At 67.0% G+C, this 17,279-nt stretch overlaps 1 protein-coding gene across 2 annotated transcripts; it reads left to right on the top strand.

Annotated features, from left to right (window-relative positions):
• The first annotated feature begins 1,237 nt into the window (after positions 1-1,237).
• TSC22D3 (TSC22 domain family member 3) lies at positions 1,238-16,949 on the top strand. Of its 2 annotated transcripts, none has more exons than XM_074147676.1 (3): positions 1,238-1,652; positions 15,045-15,096; positions 15,678-16,949. In XM_074147676.1, the coding sequence occupies exons 1-3, from the start codon at positions 1,330-1,332 to the stop codon at positions 15,921-15,923; spliced, it is 621 nt and encodes a 206-aa protein (XP_074003777.1). In that variant the 5' UTR covers positions 1,238-1,329; the 3' UTR covers positions 15,924-16,949. The 2 variants fall into 2 exon arrangements, with proteins under 2 accessions (XP_074003777.1, XP_074003778.1); XM_074147677.1 differs by lacking the exon at positions 1,238-1,652 and adding an exon at positions 14,590-14,763 and having other exon boundaries at positions 15,678-16,948.
• The last annotated feature ends 330 nt before the right edge of the window (positions 16,950-17,279 follow it).

The raw sequence follows: 17,279 nt of genomic DNA, 5'->3' as shown, positions 1-17,279 counted from the left end.
CTCGCTGCTGTCCTCCCACTGCCGCTTTCTGCAACTCCTTCTATCAATCCATTTGCAATTCCTCCACACAGACTTCCTCCCGCTGTCTTCACTTCCCCTCCTGCCCGTGGTGGGCTTTCAAAAGCCTGCCCGCTCCTTCCCTCAGGCAGCTCGGCCGTCTCTCAGATCCTCGGCCAACCCTCCTTCAGCAGCTCCCGGTCGTTTTGTCCAGATGTTTTCCTCTCCGAAGGGGTGAGGGATCTCCCGGCTGGTGCAGAGAGTTCATTGACCATCGATGATGATGGCAGCCCAGCCCAGATTCCGCCCCACATCCCGTCTGCCAGCTCCCACCCTCTTTCTGCCCGGGCTGGGACCTCAGCACCCTCCTGTTCCTCATCCTGGGCGTCACAGCCCGGCCACCCCCATGTCTCTGCCGGGTTTGTCCTGTGTCCCAGCACCATCAGGGCACCACAGTGTGCCCCAACTGCTCTCTGCCAGCCTACAGAGCTCAGTGTGGCTCACTGGTGGGGGAGATGCTCCCACTGGGATGTGGGAGTGACAGATAAGGCACTTCTCTCCCTCACCCACCCCAGAAATTTCCTTTTCCCCTTGTGTCCCCCCAGAGCTCCCGGCACCCTACAGGCGAGTCAGAACTTCCCACGTCCTTGGCCACCGTGGCCCTTCGTGCAAATGTTCCCCCTGAGCCTTTCCCTGGCTCTGGGTGAAGCGGCTCCGGCCGCAGCGGTGGTGCGGGGTCACTCCGGGCTTCCCTGCCATCCTGGGGGCTTTTCTTCCCCTTTCCCCTCTTTTCTGCCCCTGCTCTGGAGGCAGCGTGCCCCTGATGAAGCCTCGGGGGTCGATGCTGCAGCCGCGCTTCAGCCTCCCTGAGCCCCTCTGCCCCCTCCCCAGGGGGCACCGAGCGGGGCAGGGGGTCCCCACTTGAGGCAGAGGGTCCCCACGCGGGGCAGGGTGTCCCCGCCCGGGACGGGGAACACCGTGTCCCCTCGCCGTGCCGGGGGGGCCGCGCACCCCCAGAGGCCCCGCCGCCGGCTCAGCGCTGCCGGGGACGGTTTGGGGGGGGGGGGACGGAAGGCACGGCGGGGACCCACGCGTGGGGTGCGCCGGGCTGCGGGGGCGGGTGCCCGGGGGGGCGGCAGCGGCGGGGCGGGGAGCGGCGGGGGGGGGGGGCCCGGGGCCGCCGTTACCAATCAGCGCGGCGGAGCCGGGGCCGGGCGGGGCGGGCGGCGGGGCCGGGGCGGGCGGGCGGGCGAGCAGCCGGGCGCGTCCTGCCGCCGCTCGCCCTCCGCGGCCCCGGGAGCGGCCCCGGTTGCGCCGCCGTGGCATCCCGGGATGTCCTCGTCGCCCGCGGAGGAGTGCCGGTCGCCCGTGGGGCTGGACTGCTGCAGCTGCTGCCTGGACTTGGCCAACCGGAGCGGGCTGGAGGAGGGGGCCGGGGGCGAGAACAACAACCTGGGCAGCCCCACCGTCAGCAGCTTCCGGCAGCTGCAGGAGCAGCTGGTCCGCAAGAACCTCAACACCGACAAGCTGAGCTCCATCATGCGCCAGGACTCGCTGGAGCCCGTCGTGCGGGACCCCTGCTACCTCTTCAACCAGGGCATCTGCAACAGAAACATCGACCAGACCCTGCTCTCCATCCTCCTCCTCTTCCACAGGTGGGTGTCACCGACGGATGCCGAGGGGCTGCCCGTCTGCTGGGTGCCCCCGGAGCCGGACCCGGGCTGGCCGTGTGCTCGGGAGCTAGCAGTTTGGGGGTGAGACGTGGGGCCTGCAGCCCCCCGGGCTGGCAGGGGCAGGGGGACCCGTGTGACCCTGGGGCTGGGTAGGGTGGCAGCGTTGGGGGTTTCTAGGTGGGTAGAAGTGTGAGCGGCCGCTCGTGGCAGGGAGCCCAGTCTGCGTGCCATGGGTGGTGCCAGCCCAGTCCCTGGGTGCAGGTCCGGGTGGCTCTGCCCCATGATAGCCAGCGGTGCCCCTCTGTTGGTGCCCTGTGTCTGTCCGGGCAGTGACAACAGCCTCCAGCTGTGTGTCTTGGCCCCCGGACTCTGTGTTCATCTCCTTGGCTACCTCTCATCCACGCAGACATTGCCTGCGGGGGCATGGACAGTGTCCAGCAGCGAACACGCATCGTCCCCTTGGTCCTGCGTGGAGAGGGGCACCTCGTTACTTGGGAAACAGCTCTGCTGCCTCCAAAGCCACCTTCAGAGTTAGTGAGAAAGCCGGGTAGGGAGCCCCGGAGTCCCTACTGCCAGGTCCTGCTCTTTCAGCAGCTTCCCTGCCTCTCCCCTGCGTCCGTTGAGGGGAGACGGATTTGGCCTGAGTGGTATTTCCCGTCCCTGGAAAGTGGCTCTGCCCTTGGCCGAGCTCTGGGAGGGGGCTGCCTGCGTCGGGAAGCTCGAGTGCGGGGTCCCTCCCTGTCCCCTGCTCCGGCATCGCGGGCAGAGGAGACTGAACGGGGGGGGTCCCCCCCCGTTCAGTCTCCTCTGCCCGCGATGCCGGAGCAGGGGACAGGGAGGGACCCCGGGGCTGCCACCCCGCAAGGTCCCCATCCGCGGTGAGGGGTCCCCCGGGGGCGGGGGGGGGACACACACACACAGAGCTGTCTCAGGTCCTGCAGTGTCGCCTGTCACGGGGCCAACCCTGGTGCCACCCTGGGAGGGCCGGTGAGACAGGGGGGTGCAGCCCGTGCTGCGGGCTGGTGGTCCAGGGGCTCCCCGGCTAAGCCGAGCCGGGCCAGGGGGTGCCGCGGGATGGTGGCACCCAGGGCTGCCCTGTGGCTTCAGCAGGGGGGGCGTATCCCCCCCTCCCAGGGCTGAGGGGGCGTGTGGCCCATCGATGGCGAGTGTGGCAGGCGTGAGCGGTGGGGCAGGCAGGGGCTGTGGGGCTGGTTCCTGCGCCGCGGGTGGGGTGGGGGGCAGGTGGGATGGGGGGGGCAGCACCCACGCGTTGGCGGACACCCCGTCGTCCCCTCCCCTCCCTGCACACACACGCACCTGTAGCCGTGCCCCTGGGCTGGCCACCGGGCCACAAGCCCCCCTCACCCCCCCACTGCCCTGGCCCGTCGCGGGCCGGCGGGTGGGCTCACACGTGGCGGTCCCACGCGTGCCAGCCCCCCCGGCGGTGTGTGCCCGCCTCCTGGCCCCCGCCGGCGACTCCGCGGCGGAGACGCTCCTCCCGCACTTGCATAACGCGGAGCTGCCGCTCAGGTGGGAAGGGAGGAGCTGGGCCACCCCCCAAGGCAGCCGGCAGCCGGCCCCGGGCTCCCGGCGGGCGAGCGGCGAACCCGCCCCGCCGGGAGGGCAACGGGAGAGAGAGACTTCCCTTCGCACCGGGAGCGGCGGGCAGTTGGCATCACGGGGGGAGAGAGGACCCCGAGAGACTGTCCCCAGCGCAGGGTGATGGGGCTGGGTGCAGGGCTGTCCCCCCGGTGCGGGGCTGCTCCACCAGGGCAGGCGGTGGCAGTGCCCGTGGGCAGTGCCCCGATGTGGGCACGGCTGGATGCTTTCAAACTCGTCTCTGCCGGGGCAGGACCCGCCGTGCTCCCAGCGAGCCCCGGTCTGCTCTGCTGAGGCAGGGAGCAAGCGAGGGTGCTGGGGGACCGGGGTCTCTCCCCGTCTGTGCCCCTCGGTGCCCCTTGCAGTGCCCACGCCTGTTCTCCTTGCCTCGGTGTGTGCTGTGTCCCAAGAGGCTCCATCATGCCCTGCTGCCAGCCTGCCCTGGAGACTGCTTGGGTGATGCCCCATCGCCCCGGGTGGCACGGCGTGTGGGAGCTGGGGGGCACGGCCCCGGGCACCGCAGGCAGGTGTGCCCACACCTGTGTTTGCTGTTGTTTTGCTCCAGCCTGAACTTTCTCCTCCTGGGGAAAGAGCCAAGATACCCAAGAGGTGATAGCACACAAAGCGGGGGATTGTGGGTGCCAGAGGAACACCCCGATAACAGGCTGGATAAGGGCACCCTTGCTGCTGCCACCGGGGAACCCGAGCAGGTTTGTGCCCCTTGTTTTAGCTGTTGTGCTCCTGGCTCGGGAACAGGGGGAAGTCGCGTGAATGCACACACTTGTCCGTGGCTGAAGTCCAGCCCGGCACGGGAGGAGTAGGCAGCTGCATCTGGAGTCCAGGCCTGGCTCCGGGGCTACTGGAGACAGTTCAGCCCCTGCTGGACCAAGCCCTGGGCTCTGCAAGTCAGGGTCAGATCGGTGCTGGGGGTCCTGGACAACCCACGTTCAGCATCTCCAGCCTGTCTCCGGGGGTTTCCCCTGGCTGGGTGGTCCCTGCCAGGCTCTCCATGCTCTTTGCTCGCCACAGGGATGCTGTGAGGGATGCATGAGGCAGGGATGCTCTGGACCATGTGCCTACAGGGCTGATGCTCCTGCAGGAAACCCTCCTGCTCGGAGACTATGTGGGATCCTGTTCAAAAAGGGCTTCTCCCCTCCGTGCCCTCACATGGGGCATCAGGAACTGCTCTCCAGGGAGACCTGGGCAGTGCCAAGGGGCCAAGATGGCACAGAAACACCTGGGCAGCACATGGCCTCCCTGCGGATGCCAGCGCTGTGGGCAGAAAGGTCTCCACCATCCCTCGGCAATGCCAACGTTACCCTGAGATTGCTCATCCGAGACTCAGGCGCGAGCCTGAGTGAGTGTGGGCTGGGGACAGCAGCCCCATGACCGTGTGGCACCTTTCCCGGGGCTTTGGGGGCTGATGGGGGCCAGCAGCGTGGGAGGGGGTCAGTGCTGGGGAGGGGGAGCAACCCCCTCCCGGGTGCACGCTGGTGTGTGATTCAAGCCAGGCCCTGCCTGGCTCTGGGATGGGAAGAGGAGATACGTGCCAACCTGCTCGCCCACACCAACCAGCCCGTGCCAGCTCTCCTTGCCCAGCCTCTCCCAGGTACGATGTGGCAGCCTGTGCCCCGTCCTGCTCCGGGCACCAAGGGGACATCTCTGCCCAGCCGGACCCTCTCCAGGCACTGTGGGACCTGCTGCTCCACCAAACAGGGTGGGCAATGACCCACCCTTGGCTCCAAGCCATGAAAGGAGCTGGGGGCCACCTTCCTGGGTCCTGGGCAAGTCAAGGGAACTGGAGGAAGGCAGGGGAACTGTGCTGCACCGAGGGACTGGGGAAGGATGGGTCAGGGTGGGAGAAGCTGGGCAGCGCCGCCTTTCCCACCATAAGGTCAGGTGGGAGAGCAAAAGCTGCCTGGGCAACGGTGCCAGGGTGGCATTTGTGGCAGGGCACCATTTGTTCCCGTCCATCGGGTGTCACTTTGCAGCAGTGATGCCGGAGGAGGAGACGGAGCCAGGGCGTAAAGGGCATCCCGGGGCGGCGGGGCCAGGGAGCGCATTCCTGCCGGCCGAGTGGGCTGGAGCAACAAGGAGGCTTTGACAGGGAGAGGGGCCGCACGTGTGAGCGTGAGAGAGGTGTGGGTGTGAGAGCGGGGAGCCGTCCCCCCGGCCGGCCTGCCCTCCCCAGCCCCGGGGGCAGCGCTGCCTGGGGAGGGGCCTGGGACAGCCCCCCTTCCCGCCGGGGACCGGGGCACCGGGTGCTTGTTTGCTTTGCTCCCGTGGGACAGAGCTGCACGTGGCCTGACCCGTGGCCTGCGGCGCGGTTTGCCGAGCCCTGCAGCCAGCGAGATGCTGGGGAGCGTCAGCCCGAGCAGCGAGAGCCATGGCTCCGGGGAGCAGCCGACCTTGGCGTGCCCAGAAGGTGCCAGGCTGTGGTGCCCACCTCGCTCTCCATCACGGGCATCCTGCCACCCTGGGACCCCCACCCCGTGACACAGCAGGCTTCAGGGTGATGTCACCACAGGCCGGGCTTGCAGGGGCCGCTGGCCGGGACAGCCCCACAGCAGGGGGCTCAGCCGTGGCACACCGCGCTTGGCACGGCCGCATGTGCCGCACTATGCTCCGTGCCCGTCCCTGCCCCCTTCTGTGAGACCCAGCTCCCTCCCGCACGGAGATTCCCCGAGGCGCCCTGGAGCAGAGGAGGGTCCTGCTCAGCACCTCCAGCCCCTCAGGATGAAGCCGTTTGCCGCTGACCACACAGCTAGGGCCAAGGGGGCCTGGCACAGCTAAGCTGCAGGCCGGTGATGCCAGCGCCAGCTGCACAGAAACCGGTCACCTCGGCCTCCTGCGGATGCTCAGGCGCTGCTGGTCCACCGGGACACGCGCTTGGCCCCGAGCAGGCAGCGTGTCGGTGTCCCAAGGACAGGCAGGGACGGGCCCTGTGGCAAAAGCGCTGGCCAGGAGTTATTTCAAGCTTTGAACTTTAGGGGTGGAAGAGGCTGGAGCTGGAGCTACAGGGCTCTGCCCTGGTCCCAGCATCATGCCCCCTCCCCTTCCAGCACCATGCTCCCCCCTTCCTGGGGGGCACCGGCCTGGTCCTGGGTGGTGCTGAGGCCAGCACTGCTGAGCCCGGGTCTGGCACACGGGGAAGCCTTTTACAGCCCGGCTGGTACCTCAGCTCCCACTGGGCACACTGGGCAATGCCTCCGCGGGCACGTCGTGCCCGTGGTGTGCTGGGACCCAACGCCACCTTCCCAGCCACCTCCCAGTGCAGAGAGGGTTAAAGCCGAGCCCATACTTTGGGGGAGCACTGTGACCTGCGTGGGACGGAGAGGCTGGGGCCACTTGGCAGAGCCGTACCAGGGTGTGCAGAGGGGATGTGACCGGGGGAGGTCACATCAGGGGAGGGAGGGTCCGGGCAGACCCTACCCTCGGGAAGCGACTGAGCCCCCGTTTGCAGAGGGTCCCCCCAGGTGTGTGGTGGGGGGTGAGGGCTGGGGAGGCGTTAAAGGCTGCAACCTGTCCCGAAGCCACGCTTTGCCGATGAGCTCCGAGTTATATTTATCCAGGTGCCACACATTGCTGGCTTCGGGACAGGAGCCCATCACCCTCTGTGTGCTTGGTTATATATATATATATGTGTGTGTATATAATATTTGAGGGGCTTTTGCAGCAGAGTGACTCCAGTGGCAGAGCAGAAGCCCTGGGCCCCTCCCTGCCCTGCTGACCCCCCGCCCCCAGGATTAGGGGATGATCCCGTCCTCACACCCTCGCCTGTGACTCCCCTGGGGGTGGCAGCCGATGCCACGGGACAGGAGAAGACATCCCCATGGCCCCATGTGAGACCAGCCCAGTGATCCCCCCGTGGCGTGGGGCAGGACTGCTCCGGGCGGTTTGGAGGCAGGGGACAGTCTCAGGTTGTCCCCAAGGGCTGGCACAAGCCGGGTGGGGGCTAGCAGCTGAATGCCATGGCATTGCCACAGGTACTTGTCCCACCGGCAGCTTATTGTCTTCCATGTTGTTCTTGTTCTGAAATGTCAGCGAGGGGAGGGTTTTAGCCCCGTCCGAAATGCCCGGGATTCCTCGCAAAGGCCAGGCGGGATATTAATAACCGGCTGGGCTGAAGCTGTGCAGCCCCAGAGCGTCCTTGCCTGACCTCCCGCGGGGCGCAGGCTCCAGGGCCACCTCCTCTCCCACCCCCGACCCCCTCCGGGTGGTCCCTGGCTGGGATTTGCCCCCCCCTCCTCTTGGTCCAGTCCCAGCCCTGGGGAAGGGGCACTGGGGGGCTGCTGGGGCTGCCCCCGGGCATCCCCGTGGGGCCAGGCAGGAGAGCCCAGAGCTCAGGCAGCTTTGAAAGGGGAAAGATTCAAGGTTTTCCTTGAAGGCGGGTGAGTCTGGGCTGGAAGAGCGGCTTTTGGTTGCGGGGGGTGTTGCCACGCTGCTCTCTCGCAGCCTCCCAGCCTCCCTCCGCTCATTATATAACGAGCTGCCTCCCAATTAGCGAGCCGGGCACTCCCGCACGCCAGCGCCCAGCGCGGCTCCCAGCGCCCGCTCCCGCCTGTGCAGGGGATGGGGATGTCTTTCGGCAGATGCCAGAGGCCCTGCCATGGGGTTCCTCTCCCCAGCTGGGGATCTCGGGAAAGACCGGCTCTGGGCCAGCAAGGGGCTGGGGACGGCAGAGCCCAGGCTGGCAGCCCCCTGCCCACTGCCTGCTCTGGGGACCAAGGGCACCCGGTGGCCCTGGAGCTGCGGGGGGTCCCTTCAGCATCACGGGCCACCTCCGCTATGTCCCCGGTTCCCTGAAACCGGGCCAGAGAAGGGCAGCCAGGATCTGGGGATGATCCAGCTGGGACTGTCCAGGATGATAACAGTGAGCTGCGAAAGGAGGATAGTCCTGGAGCCCGGAGCCTGGGCTGGCAGGAGCCCGCAGGGCAGGGCAGGGCTAACCAAGGGAGGTGATAACCTGGAATTCAGCGAGGGGACTCCACCCCACAGGGCCCGTGGGTGTGAAATGCTTGTTGTGCGGACAGATTTGTGGTGAAAACTGTGCTGAGGGCTCAATCTGCCCATGGGCTGGGCATCCCCGACCCACCGCAGGAGGCAGCGTGGCCAGGGGCTGGCTGTGCTCCCCCCGCTGCAGCCCGGTGCGATGCTCCTGGGGAGGGCACGGGATTTTTTGCTGCTCTGCGCCATACCTGACGCCCTGTCCCCAGCACGCTGCGGCCATGGGACCCTGCGCGGGCAGGTGTGAGCCCGGCAGCAGCAGGGTTTGCTGCCCAGTGGCCCTGGCAGGTTGCCCCCGGGGGTGGCCCGAGCCCTGCCGGCAGCAGCCGGGGCTGGTGTTGACAAACACGGGCAGGGCGGGAGGTTGGGCCTCCTGGTCCAGGGCTGGCAATAAGCACATCAGCCCTTTTCCTCTTCCCCTCCCAGCCCGGCATGGCTGGGGAGGCCATGGCTTCGGGGGTGCCCAGCGTAGAGCATCGTGGGGGGGGGAGTCTGCCGGAGCTGGGTCCTCCCTCCTCGCACCACTGCTGGGGGGCAGCTGCTACCGGGGCGCGCTGGGTGGGGGCACAGGAGGAAGAAGGGGGGGGGAGGGGGCGGTGACAAAGTTAGAGAAAGAAAAACTGCAGCTCTCAGCAGGCGGGCTGTGGGGTGTGCTCTCGCACGCCAGAAAACACAGAACTGGGAGTACAGCCAAGTACCTTTATCGGAGGAAGCAGGCAGCCCAACAGCTGGACATGGGAGCCTGCCAGGGCCCCCCCTCCCGCCCCATGCCGCCTCCAGCCCAACAGGTTGGAGGAGTCCCTGTGCCACCACCCGTGCCATCATCCGTGCCACCATCCCTGCCTGTGCCCCGCTGCCTGGCGGGGGGCTGGGCTGTGTCCCCGGCCCCGGGAGCTCGCTCTGCCCCATCACGGGGGAGGGCAGGTTCCCCATCAGCCTTTGCCCTCTCTGGGTGTCCCTGGCCTTGCAAAGGCCGTGACCGTCCCACACAGCTCTCCCCATGGCTCTGGTGTCCCCTAGCCCTGGGACTGGCACTAGGTCTAGTAAGGCCAGCAGCACAGGGGCTTGCATACCTGGACAGATCCACCCAGGAGGGGTTGTCCTCTGCTCTGGAGCAGGGCCGGCACTGCGTTGAGGGACCGATGAGCCCTCCAAGGCTCTGGTGGACATGAACCAGGTCCCTGTGTCAGAAAGCTCCTGGTGGCACAGGGCTGCCACAGGTCCTGCACAGCCCATGGAAGGACAAATGAGCCGGGGTAGTGCCCAGTCTGCAGTAAACAGCCTGGCCAGCACCTCTTTGGGATGAGGAAGCCAAGAGCTGCCCAGCTGGTGTGCTCCAGCAGCCCTGGGGACCGGCACAACAGCCCCCTGCCAGCACTGCAGGGGGGGCAGGCGCAGTTTGGGGCACTGGGACAGGGGCTGCCGAGAGGGACAGCAAGTGACTCGAGTGCCTGCTTGCCCATGGGCAGCCCCTGGCATTACCTCTCCCTCCCCAGCCCAGGACAGGGCTGCGGGGCAAGACTGGGGGCTCCCTTGGGAGCTCCCTTCCCTCCATGGGCTCCCGCAAGCCCCAGCCACTGCCCATGTCCCCGGCCACCGCTCCTTCAGCCCCAGCATGGCTGGTCCTGGTGCTGGCATCCCCAGTCCCCTTGGCTGGCACGGCCATGGCTACAGGATTCCAGGCTGTGAAAGGCAGAGTTTTCTTAGCTGTGTGTTTGCAAGCAGTGGCTTTTCCTCTCCCCCTCTCCTCTGACCCTTTGAGCTGGAGATCTGGCTCCGTGGAGCAGCCTGGGCAGCCTTGGCTCTGCGCCTTTCCCGTATTGCTCTCCAGTGTCTCCGGGGCCAGGCAATAAATATTTCCCACGCCTCGGACCCTCTTGAAGGGCCTTCCTCCCATTGAACAGAGTCCTTGGGAGAGACCGAGCCAGGAATGCTGCCACAGAGCAGGGAGAACGTGGAGCTGGGGGAGAGCGGAGGCCGAGGGGCCGGGGCTGCTCCTGCAGCACGGGCCGTTCCCCCGGCTCCCACCAGCAGCCGACAGGGACGGGGCATCCCACGCCGTGTGGCACCGCCAAGCCTGGCACAGCTGCAGTGCAGGAGGCTCAGTGCGGTAGCACATCTCGCCCCTGGGGCCACAGGGACGTGTCCCCTGACCCACAGCACGGTGCAGGTGTGGGGTGCCAGGAGGCAAGCGATGATGCTGTCACCCTGCTCCCCTCCATCCCTGTTCCAGCCAGGATTAGCCCTGCAGGTACCACAGCCCGGCTGTGCCAGTGCCTCCACAGCCTGTCACAGAGGAGGGGCTGGTCACCAAATGTCACCCGGCGATGGGGGCTGGCATCTCCCGGGCTGTGTGTGGGCTGGCGGAGGGGCTACTGCCAGCCTTGGGGCATCCTGCAGGGCCGTCTGCTGGTGTCACCACCTCTCCTAGCTGCTCGATGACAGCCACGTTTTTTTTTTTTTTCCTCCAGAGAGTGCAACAATTAGTGTCACAATCACACTGCATCGCGGCTGCTGTTACTGTTCCCAAAACAACCACAGGCACGAGCTGGGCCCTGCCTGATGAACCTCCCGTAGCTGCGGACACGGGGCAAGAGCTGCTGCCCCGGGGATGCAGCTCCCACCTTCTCCCTGCTCCAAGGAGCCCATCACCGTGGCCTCTGGTGCCGCAGGGCAGTAGCAGCTCCACAGGGGACATTGCCCACCCTGCTCTGCTGCTGTCAGGCCCAGGAGGAGCAGGAGCGGGGCAGTGGGAGAGGAAGCGGATCCCAGCAGCCCTGCTGGAGTGGGGCCAGCAGCCCGGCAAGACGTCTGCCGGGGGGCAGGAAACCACGGGGGGCTGGGAAAGGACCCCCACAGTGCAGGGCGCAGCTGGAGCCCCACGCAGGACCCTGCTGCTGCGGTGGGAGGCGTTCAGACAGATGCAATCCCTGGGGAGAGCTGAGCACCGAGCTGGGGTCTGGCTGGGACCACCCTCCGAAATGCCAGTTGGTCTGCAGTGGGGGCTGCCCGGTGGGCTGGGGGTGCCCCCGCTGCAGAAGGGGGCAGCTGAGGCACTGCCGGCACCGCCTGTGCATGCAGGGGTGCGTGTCTGCATCAGCCGTGAGTCAGGGACACGTGTGGGCGCAGGGGGGGGACGTGCAGTGCACGTGCAGGATGCATGCAGAGCAGCATGCTCGTGGGGTGAGCATGCACAAGTGCGTGTGCATGCACAAGTGTGCGTGCACAACTGTGTGTGCGTGCAGGATCCATGAGCGTGTGCAGGATCCATGAGCGTGTGCAGGGTGCATGCCCGTGTGGGCTGGAAGACACACGTGTGGGGCTGTGCCAGGGCGAGGAGGCGGCCCCTGACCTGCCCTGGGCCGGGGAGCCTGCCTCAGGATTCCTCATTAATTAGGTGCCGGGAATGAAAGAGAGAGCAGAGCCTTCTGCGCTTCCATCCCTCAAAACCATCCCTCCCTGGGGGTCTCGTGGAGGGGGGCAGCATCCTCCCCAGCCCCACAGCCGGGGAGCCCGCGCCCCACGCAGCGATGGCCGTGGTCAGGGCTGTGCAGGGCTGGGAAGGACCCCAGGAGGGGTGGCAGGGAAGTCATCAATTTACTTTTGTTTATTTTCGCCATAGTCCCAGCTTCGTAGGAAAAATATTGGAGGTGGCAGAGCAGAAGTGATTTCCTCCCAAAGCGCTTCCCGGCTTCGCTCCAGCAGCCGCGGAAATAGCGCCGTGTCCATCCTGGAGCCCGTGGTCCCTGGCACTAATAATTTAGGGCTTTCCTTTGGGAAGGGGGCTGGGCCAGGCCTGGGGGTGCCCTAGGATGGGAGATGGGGAGGTGGGGAAACCGAGGCACAGCTGGCAGGGCTGGGGTCTGCCCCCCCGTCTCCCTGCTGCTGCCCACCTCTCTGCAGGACACAGGAGGTGGCACAACCGGTGACGCACCCAACTGTGGGAGAGAAAATGCCTCTGCCCGTCTCTCCTGCCCTCTCTGCAGGGAGATGGGCACCTTCCCTGAGCTGCGATGGGAAACTGAGTCACAGGACCCCCATGTGGGTGGCCTGGGCTTGTCCCGGCCGAGGGGACAGAGCTGTACCCCATGTCCCAGGGGCTGCCACCCTGCCCACCACCAGCCACCCTGGGGACAGGCACACACAGAGCGCCTTTCATCTGCCCGGGGAGGGGGGCACCCGCGTGGCTCGGGGTGGCACACTGGCCCGCCGCCCCTGAAAGGGCCAATTGAGCACGGCTGAGGTCATCCGCCCGGCGTGTTTACCCCGTGCCCGCCGCCCCGGGATGCGGCCGGCACCCCCGGCTGTCCCTGCCACCCCACCAGCCGGGGGGACGTGGCCGCGGGCAGAGCCGGCATCACGGCTGGGACGCTGGGCTGCCAGCGGGGAGCAGAGGGGACGGAGCGGGGTGCAGGCGCTGGCATGGCCTTCCAGCCGCCGTACTCCCCCAGCCTCTTCAGGAGGAGGGACTGGTGAGTGGGGCCTGGCGGTGGGAGGGGGGGGACATGCACGAGCCCCAGGGCTGGGGGGGGAAAACCCCTTTCCGCTCTCTGCAGCGCCAGCCTTTGCATGGGCCAGGCTGGTGCTGGCATGAGGGGATGTCTGTCATCCCCCCCCCACAGACAGAGGGACAAATGGGTCCCACAAATGTTTCCCCCGGAGAGAAGCACCCTCCCATGCGCAATCCCCCCACCGGGGAGGAGAAAATATTTTCTCACATCCCCACATCAAACCTGTGTCTCGGGGCAACTGCGTGTGCCCAGCCATGGTTCACGGGCACCACAGTGTCCCACGCAGGGCACCTTTGTCCCTCACGGCTCAGGACATCGTGGTCCTCATCCTGCCCTGGTGGGCGGGGGAGCCATTTTCGGAGGAGCGAGCTGCCAGGGCCTTGTTGTGAGCAGCAGCTTCGCTGCACTGTGCCTCAGTTTCCCTTTCTGATGGGGAAATACCGCTGTGCCCACCCTCAGCCCATTCCCCGAGGAAGGGGCACGGCAGCACAGACACCGGGCTGGGCTCCTCGGGCCGCTCCCCGCGCTGGCACCCACCAGCCAGGTGCCGCCCCCCTTCACCACCCCCTGCATCCGTGGATTTGGGGTCCTCTGCAGCATCTCGGGGGCACACGAGCCAGCGCTAACGCTTTCTCGGACGCTGCACCGTGGGGTGGGCTCTCTCGCAGGGTCTCGTTCAGCATCAGCCCCCGCCCCGGGCTTGTGAAGGACGAGCCCCGCGGGGTCGGTGGCAGCGGGGTGACCGCCCGGGTGCCGAGCAAAGTGCCCCCCGGTCCAGGTCCAGAGGGCAGAGATAAGCCCTGGAGCTGGCAGGGCAGACAGGCGTGCGGGGCCGGCAGGGCCGAGCGCGGCGGGCAATGCCAGCCCCGGCCCCCCCGTGTCGCTAGGGGCGTTTGGGGGGCGGAGGAGGGGTTGGGGTCTGGGCTGGGCCCCCCCCGCGCACGCTCTGCCGGACCCGTTCCCGCTGCAGTGCCGTCCCCGGCCGCGGGTCGGCGGCCCCCCCGCGCCGCGCGGCGGGTTATGCAAGTGCGGGCGGGGCCGTGCGTGCACCCCGGGACGGTTTGTTTTGCACGCCCGGGTTTGTTTTGCACGAGGGGGTTGTTTTCCACTCCCGGGCTTGTTTTGCGCGCCCGGGTTGTTTTCCCGCGCCCGTTTCGGTTTTTTGCGCCCGGTTTTGCTGTGCTCGTCCCCGGCTGCCCCTTCTCCTTCTGCCCGTCCCCCCCTCCCTGCGCCCCGGCGGGTCCTGCAGGACTGCACCCCCACATGCAAAGCGTGTTTCCCCCTTTTCCCGGTCGCCGGAGTGGGTCTCTCCGTCCCCAGCTGAACCCCCATCTGCGTTACTTGTGGGGAGCACAGAAGGGGCGTGCTGAGGCGTGCGGGGCGGAGGGATGGGTGCCGGGGGGGTGCAGGGACGGGGGTAACGGCAGTCGGGTTGCAGAAGAAGAGGGGTGCAGCAGCGGGTGTACAGATGAGGGGTGCGGAGTCGAGAGGGCACAGTACTGGGGAGCAGTGGTCCTGCACTGGGAGGGGGCCGTGCTGTGCTGGGGTGCAACTGGGAGGTGCAGAGGTGCGGTAGTGGGGTGCAGGGGTGCAGTACTGGGGGTAGAGGTGCAGTATCGAGGGTCGGGGTGCCGTACGGGGGTGCAGTACTGGGGTGCGGGGGGGCCAGAAACCGAGACGCAGCACCGGGGCCGCCCCGGCAGCGGCGCTGTGGGGCGGGGGGCGGGCCCGGCCGCGCTGGCACCGCCCGACGGGGCGGACGCCGGAGCTATAAGCGGGGGCGCGGGGGGCGGGAGGGCCGCAGTGTGTTTTGCTCCGTCTGCTCCGGTCGAGTCGATCGCTGCAACCGTCGCCATGAGCACCGGCATGTACCAGTCCCCCATGGAGGTGGCTGTCTACCAGCTCCACAACTTCTCCATCTCTTTTTTCTCCTCCCTGCTCGGGGGGGACGTGGTCTCCGTGAAGCTCGACAACAGGTAGGGGCAGCCTCGGCACCGGCCGCGGTCAGCTCCGCCGTTTTCCGCCGGGGGCGGGGGGGAGCGGCGCATTGCTCCGGGGGAAGAGGGTTCCCGGTGCCTCGGGGGAGCGCGCTGCCTTGCCCCTGCTGAAGGGGGTCCTGGTGCACTGACCCCCGGTGGAGGGGTAGGGCCCGGTGAATTGCATCCTGGGGTGGGGGGGTGCCCCGGTGCACGGATCCCCCCGAAAGGGGGGGTGCTCGGGGACTCGCTGCTCACGCTCTGCCTCCGTTCTCTTCCAGCGCCTCCGGAGCCAGCGTGGTGGCCATCGACAACAAGATCGAGCAGGCAATGGTGAGCCGCAGCGCTGCCCCCCGCGCACCGTGACCCCCACCCCCCCGGGTCGTCTTGCCCGGGGGGGTCCCCGCTCCCCGGGTCTGTGCTCCGCTCAGAGGAGGGGTCCCCGCTCCCCGGCCTGTTGCTGGGCAGAGCGGCTCCTTTGTCTGCCCGCTGCTGGCTGAGCTCATTGGCTCCGGCAGCGCTGCAGTGCGCAGGGAGCCGGCCGGGGGGGGCCCGGAAAGGACCCTCCGGTGATGTGGGGGGTGACCAGGTCAGGCCCCATCGGTGACAGGGAACTGCAGCCTGGCAGACCCCCAAGGGGAGGTGGGGGGGGAACCGGAGAGTGCCTCCGGAGGCAGCGAGACCTGAGAGGTGGGGGACCCAAGGGATGCCGTGGGTGCTGGCCTGGGGGGGGCTACACTGGGGAGCACCAAGCCCTGGCCAGGCTGCAGAGGGTGGGGTGGGGAGGGACAGCCTTCAGGAAAAGCCTTTTCGGCACTTCGGGAGTGGCTGGGGCAGAGCCCTTCGGGGCAGGGTGGGAGCAGCCCCTGGGGCACAACCGTTGAGTGATCGGTATCTTTGCCGGCCTTTCGCAGGATCTTGTGAAAAATCACCTGATGTACGCTGTGCGGGAGGAGGTGGAGGTCCTGAAAGAGCAAATTAAAGAACTGTTGGAGAAAAACTCCCAACTGGAGCGTGAGAACAGCCTCCTGAAGACCCTCGCCAGCCCTGAGCAGCTGGAGAAGTTCCAGTCCCGGCTCCCCGCAGAGGTCCTGTGCCCGGAGGAGCAGAGCCTGGGGGCGGCTGCCCCGGCCCAGCACTCGGGGGGCTCTGCGGTGTAAGGTGGCTCTGTCCTTGGGGTGGGCAGAGCCACGGAACTCTTTCTACTTAATCTCCTGCAAAATCGTTTCCGCCTTCATCTCACACGAAGGACTGCCAGACCCCGGCGCTGAGCTGTGCCCCCCCCGGGCAATCCTGGCCAGCCAGCAGAGCCAGCAGCCATCCCCTGCACGAGGATGCTCTTCTGTGAGGGAGACGTGGGACCACCCCACATCCGCCGTGGGCCAGGAGTGAATCTGCAGCCTGCCCATCCCGGGCTCTGCCGAAACCCGGGCGTCCATGACACCCCGGCAGCGCCAGGCGCTCTTTGGCACTTCAGTGGGAACCCGCGGCTGGAAGAAGCGCACGCCGAGTCCCGTGCCTTTGCTGCACTGTGCAGGGGGGGTGTCTCTTTCTGGCCAAGCCCGACGTTGGAGGAAGACCGTTGTTTAGTGAGCAATGCAGATTTGTCCCGCTTGCCACCTGGGAGCGTGCTGGAATCCAGACCGGACTGAGCGGCACTGGTGGTGGCAGTTGTGGTGTAGTGCATGGCTGTACGCACATCAGTGTGGGGATTACAAGGAAAAAAAAGCTTGTTTTATTAGTTTGGGCATCTTCTGTAGCTGTATCTATGTATAAACACGTGTGAGCGGTGCCCACGAGGCTGTGGGGTGCCCTGCTCTGGGCCAGCCATGCCCATCTCTGTACAGCCGGGGGATTCGAGGCAAGACTGGAACGGCGAGCGGCTGTAACTGGGTGGCCAGCGCTGCCAGCGGCCCAAAGGAGGGGACAGATTCACCCCTCTATGGCATCCACTGTGACGGAGCCATGTGGCAGCACTGGGAGGATCCGGGCTGACCCCCGGGCAGAGCCATGACGGGCTGCGCTCCAGCCCGCTGGGTTGGGGGGAGTCAGCCCACACTCCTGGGCCCCCACCTTCCCCGGCCAGCTCTCTGGGAAGTGACGGGACGTCCCTTTTGACGTCAGAAGCGGTGACAACAGTTGTGTAAATCTAGATAGAAATGGCAATAAACTCTACTTTTTATATAAATGTGTGCCCCAAGCTCTGTGTCTGTGGATGCGAAGGGTGAGGTGTTGGGGATGGGGGGAGGCAGTGTGGGTCGCTGGGGAAGGGGCTGGACCTTGCTGGGATGGGACTGGTTGAGGGTGTTGTGCTGTGAACCCTCCAGGGGCTGGGCTGGTGCTGCTCACCAGCTGGGGAAACCTGGCTGCTCCCCACCTCTGGGGAGGTTGGTCCCCTCTGGACTGCTCTGGTTGAGCCCAGGTGGGATTTTGGAGATGTGAGGGGCAGGGTGTGTGGTGGGGAAAGGTGCTCTGAGCCTGCAGGTCTTTGTCCTCTGTGTCGTGCCTGCAGCCAG

The sequence above is a fragment of the Numenius arquata genome, chromosome 5, assembly GCF_964106895.1.
Source record: "Numenius arquata chromosome 5, bNumArq3.hap1.1, whole genome shotgun sequence".
Classification (NCBI taxonomy): domain Eukaryota; kingdom Metazoa; phylum Chordata; class Aves; order Charadriiformes; family Scolopacidae; genus Numenius; species Numenius arquata.
This window is presented reverse-complemented; position numbering and strand designations above follow the sequence as displayed.